The 5,394-nt window shown below is 42.1% G+C and overlaps 1 protein-coding gene across 1 annotated transcript in view; it reads left to right on the plus strand.

Annotated features, from left to right (window-relative positions):
- Positions 1-4,908, plus strand: part of wdr36 (WD repeat domain 36) — a 19,195-nt gene extending 14,287 nt beyond the window's left edge. Inside the window, exons 15-22 of the mRNA XM_020622494.1 lie at positions 256-364; positions 471-550; positions 645-752; positions 950-1,181; positions 3,443-3,562; positions 3,650-3,731; positions 3,997-4,184; positions 4,296-4,908. Of these exons, the coding sequence (XP_020478150.1) occupies positions 256-364; positions 471-550; positions 645-752; positions 950-1,181; positions 3,443-3,562; positions 3,650-3,731; positions 3,997-4,184; positions 4,296-4,445 (1,069 nt within the window). The 3' untranslated portion in view covers positions 4,446-4,908. The remainder of the gene's footprint in view (positions 1-255; positions 365-470; positions 551-644; positions 753-949; positions 1,182-3,442; positions 3,563-3,649; positions 3,732-3,996; positions 4,185-4,295) is intronic.
- The last annotated feature ends 486 nt before the right edge of the window (positions 4,909-5,394 follow it).

A 5,394-nucleotide genomic window follows, 5' to 3' on the forward strand; every position in this document is an offset into this window, starting at 1 on the left:
AATGCTGCTACACACAGACAGGTAGCTAACGGTTACTATGACGCTGCACACAGACAGGTAGCTAACGGTTACTATGACGCTGCACACAGACAGGTAGCTAACGGTTACTATGACGCTACACACAGACAGGTAGCTAACGGTTACTATGACGCTACACACAGACAGGTAGCTAACGGTTACTATGACGCTACACACAGACAGGTAGCTAACAGCTAGCACAGGGAGCTGACCTTGTCCTCTTTTCTTTATTGTTAGCGGGATGCTAGCATTGGCGCTGGATGACTTCACACTACTAGTGGTTGATATAGAAACCAGACGAGTTGTCAGGAAATTTGCTGGTCACCATGGCAACATCAACGGCATGGTGGGTTTAAGAAAGCTGGCACAGCTAATACCTGAGTAATGATGCTAACAGACTCGTCATATGCAGTGATTGTTAACATCTACAGAGATGATATTTATCTCCTCAGACGTTCAGCCCTGATGGCCGCTGGCTGGTTACTGTGGCGATGGACTGCACCATTCGTACCTGGGACCTTCCCTCTGGATGGTGAAAATGGAACAGTCCACTTTCTCATCAAAACCTTATTTGAACTACAAAATGTTGAGATTCTTTTGTGACTTTAATCTTATTTGCTCTTCAGCCTTGTGGACTGTTTCATGGTTGCCATGGCACCGGTGGACGTGTCCATGTCACCGACCGGGGACTTCCTAGTGACTGCTCACATCGACAGTCTGGGCGTTTACCTCTGGTCTGAACCAATCACCTTTTAGGGTTTTATTATCTCTGACCTCTGACCATTCACAGTGCAGCAACTAATCAGATTGTCTCAGAATACTCAGAATAATTTTAACATTTTTTTATGTTTGTAACATCGTTTTTTATATTTGAGGCAGTATCAGGTAATTTCATGCAGCAGCCAATCATAGTGCAGTTCTCTCCCCTCAGGACCAATAAGAGTCTATGTGGACCTGTGGGGCTCCGCCCCCTCCCATCTGATTACCAGCCAGCTGAGGAGATGCTGCCTGGTGTCACAGAAGATGAGTCAGTACAGGAAGTGACATCAGAGGAGGCTAATGATGCATACAAGTCAGCTGATCAGCTGGGGACAGAGCTTGTGACGCTCTCTTTGCAGTCAGAGTCTCGATGGAAAAGTCTGCTACGCCTTGAATTCATCAAGGTGGGCTTGTTTTCTGTTTTCATGGCAGTGTGAAGGCCACTACACTAGTGATGTCCAATTGACACCATGACACCTGTATCGAACCACTTCATCATTTGTATCGAGTATTGGTTCATTCATTCAAAGGTTCGGTTTAGTGCCATCTGGTGGTGAAATAGTATGCAGCAGAACAATGTCTGAATTATGTGATGGGTGTAACTAGGCTTTGTGTGAATGATGTGAAAACGTTTGTAAAGATTGATTGGTCAGTCAGTCAGTCTATGAACGTATGTAGTGTAGTAGGTGGGAGAAGGCGTGCTTGGGGAAACAGAGGATGTGCTAGGATGGGAATATGTGCGTATGGAACTAGGACAGGGTGTGAATAAATACAAGGGATGGAGAATCAATCGTTTTTAATCCTAGCTGGCTCCATGGTGATCACATACCAGCAGCAATTATCATACCGACAGCAACTACTACGCTGACAAACCCACATGATGTGCATCATCTTGGGTGGCTTTATAGGTACCCCTAGGCCTACGCACCCGCATGACGTGCGCAGCGAGATCTCGCGTCCTGACACCGTATCGACGGTCTGAACTGGTCACGGGAGTCACTCAGGCCAGCCATTTCTGCGTCGGACGTCATCAGTCACGTCTTTTTGGCAACGATACAAGCCTCGAGGCAGTGGTTCGTGGAAGATCCCTCTTCAAGCTCAAATCATGTATCGAGGCCTCAGTGTCAGATGGCCATCTCTACAATACACAGGCCAGTAGATGCGTAGAAAGTTTGCAGCTTGTTCATAGGTCTGATTTTCACGATGAATTTATTTTTTTCGCTTCAGTATACCCTAATTTTAACTAGACCTAGTGTTTGATTTGCACAGATACTGAGAACCCAGAGGTGAGGACAGTAAAATCTTCCTATGAGTCAACAAACAAGTTGTTTGTGAGATTTATGACACAGCAAGGGAGAGCTACTACTGGAGCCTCAGTCAAACCGGCATTTTTACATTAGGCTTGGCTGTATTTTGTTTTAGACTGCCTTAAACTTGAATGTACACTCACAGGCCACTTTATTAGGTATACCTTTACAACTGTATGCACTTCAGTGCAACACTTCCACCTTAACATCTCTGGTTACGAAGCTCTAAACGTTTGTTTTTAGTGAAAATGTCATAAATGTATATATTCAATAATATGTTTATTATTGAGGTCAAATCAAATCAAATTTGATTTGTATAGCACCAAATCACAACAAAAGTCATCTCAGGACACTTTACAAACTAAGGTCTAGACCTTACTGTTACCAATATTATTACATAGGGAAAACCCAACAAATCCCCCTTGAACAAGCACTTGGTGACAGTGGGGAGGAAAAACTCCCTTTAATAGTTAAAGGTGGTGCTGAACCAGACTACATTATTTATTTATATTGTCTTCTCCCCGGCTACGTACATGAGAGGGTCAGAATATTAGGAACACCTCTGAATATATTGTAGTCCAGTACAACACCACGTTTAACTATGACTTCAATATAAACATATAATTGAATTCACACATTTATGACAATTCCACTGAAAACTGAAACATTTTGAGCTTCCTAAAGAGATATTAAGGTGGAAGTGTTGCACTGAAGTGTGTACAGGTGTACCTAATAAAGTGGCCGGTGAGTGCAAGTTGCTTCTAAGTTATAAGAAAGTTTAATAAAAGCCATTTGCTTATCACCAGTCATTCTGGACCTTGAATATTAAGTTTGAAAACCCCTAGTCTAGAACATAAATTCCTTTGTCAGATGCAGCAATAAAATGTTAGTTTCTGCTGTTTGCTGAAAAAACATGGAAAAAATCAAATGGACTTAGATTTCTAGGTCGAAGACGTTTCACCTCCCTTAACGACTGAGTCGTTGCAGCCCAGTATCGGTGAGAATCGGAGAGACTCAGTCGTTAGGGGACATTGTTGGCCTTCTAAGGACTGAAACACCACCGAGGGGGATAAATATCTCCGGCTCAACACCAGTCAGTCAGAACTGATGAAGCCTCTTGGATGAGAGGTTTCTAAGTTTTTTCAGTTTACTATGACCTGGATGACTGAGAATGTGCACAGACTTTCTGCTGTTTGGTTTGCTACTAGTTCTTTTTTTTTTAAGGCATATTTTGTGTAATTTTTCATGATCATGTCTTTTTATAACAAGCATTACTTTAACAATGTATTCACAAATGATTAATCAAAAGCTCTACTGATACTCTTTTGTTCAAAATAAAATGTTTTCTGTTTTTGTAGAAGAGGAATAAACCTGTAGTGCCCCCTGCTGCTCCAGCTGCAGCTCCCTTCTTCTTGCCAACACTTCCTGGTCTCACTCCTCGATTCACGTTGCCCACAGCAACCGAACGGGAAGCACAGGTACACCTGACCGACCTCCTCTTCTTCTTCTGTCAGAGCATTTCAGTCTCATGTGACTCATGCAGTGTTGTTTGTTTGTTGTTCCAGTCAAAGGTGCTGGGCTGGGGTTCATTGTCTCAGAGCTCAGAGTTCAGTACTGCTCTAAAATCAGCTCTACAGTCCAGATCATGTGAGTCTGAAACTAAAAACTTAAGAAAAAGGACTCTGTGTTTTATTTCTCTTTTTTTGTGAAAAAAATTTTGACATAAATTTTAAATAAAATATTGAAAATATTCAGCAATTTTTGAAGGTTTTATAAACGTGTTTATTTATGAACTTAGAAAAACATATAACAAAGTAAATTGAATCAATTCTATAATATAGAATATATAGAGAAGAGATAATATATAGAATATAAAGATTATATAATAGATTCTCTCTCACTCTCTCTCTAGTTGATCACCCAATATGTCTCCTGAAGGATTGCGGGCCAGCAGCGATCTCGGTCGAGCTTACCTGTCTGACATCAGAGGGGGGCGGAGCCAGCAGCATCCTACTTGCCTTCATCTACATGATTGACAGCATGTTGGCAAGTGGGCGGGACTTTGATCTGGCAAATGCTTACCTGGCACTTTTCCTGAAGGTAAGACAATCAACGCAGCAGTGAGGAATTTTTTTTTAAGGCTGATGTTTTTCAGTCTTTTGCTGTGAAAACCTCTTCTGTTTCCTTTTTAATTGTTGTTTTTGTTTGCAGCTCCATCTTCGTGCATTATCTCAGGACTCTGTTGCCATGGCAGCGCTGCTTCGCCTCTCCTCCCAGTTGGAGATGCGGTGGGAGGAGTTACGAGCATCATTCCACCAATCACTTTGTCTGCTCTTGTACACAAAGAGTGCACTGCTGTGATGCGCGCACACACACACACACACAGTTTTGTTGATAAATAGCCAGTGTGTTTTTATCTTCCTCCTCAGCTGCTTTGGCAGTCAGCACAACCTTTTCATAAGACAAACGAAACCAAGTGAGTCTGAGCTGCATGATTTGTGACAGGGACATGAACAGTTTGACTGTAGAGGCAGTGAACTAATCAACAACACTCAGTACTGGGGTCCTATAGTTGACCAGTGTGGAGGAATCTCAAATCAATTCTGAATCAAGTGTAATTTTAATTGATTGATTGCATCTGATATTGGTTGAACGACTGTCCAAACTCCACAGCAGAGAGAGAAATGAGTTTACATTCTGGCGCTGCCCTGTGTGCTGCAGTGTTGCAGTCTGCCCGTTGTCAGAATATGGCAGCGGGTACACAGGCCATCATGTTCTGTACACAAAACACCTCACTGTGTTGACATTCTAATAGTGCATAGCACAACTATAAATAGGGAGTGCTCAGGCCCGATTTTGAACTTTGCCTGTGGAGACCTTTTGCTTTGTGTATGCATTGAGTCTTTTCATGAACGTTTTATAATTAAACACCACAAACCACAGATCTTGTGTTCTTGACTTTGTATTAAGTTCAATATTATCAGGATCACAGTTGCAGAGATTAAAGACTAAATGTAAACCAACAAACCGATTCTACACAAACATTTTCTTTGAACACAGGAGATGGTCCATTGCTTCACACTGTTTGTTGCCTCAGCAGGTGGTAGAACACCCCTTCCTAATGTGTGTGAAAACTCAGGACCTTCAGTAATTCTGTGTTGATACTGAAGGGGAACCGTTTTCTTAGCTATTTCAGCAGAAGGTTACTCCATGAAAACCGTTCTTTGGACAAACAACGGCCCTGTTTCTGGAACAAGATGCTGTTGGATATATTTCAGTGTTTTAATGCTGTAAACTAATTTAACTTCTA

This window comes from Monopterus albus, unplaced genomic scaffold (genome assembly GCF_001952655.1).
Source record: "Monopterus albus unplaced genomic scaffold, M_albus_1.0 scaffold281.1, whole genome shotgun sequence".
NCBI classification, from domain to species: domain Eukaryota; kingdom Metazoa; phylum Chordata; class Actinopteri; order Synbranchiformes; family Synbranchidae; genus Monopterus; species Monopterus albus.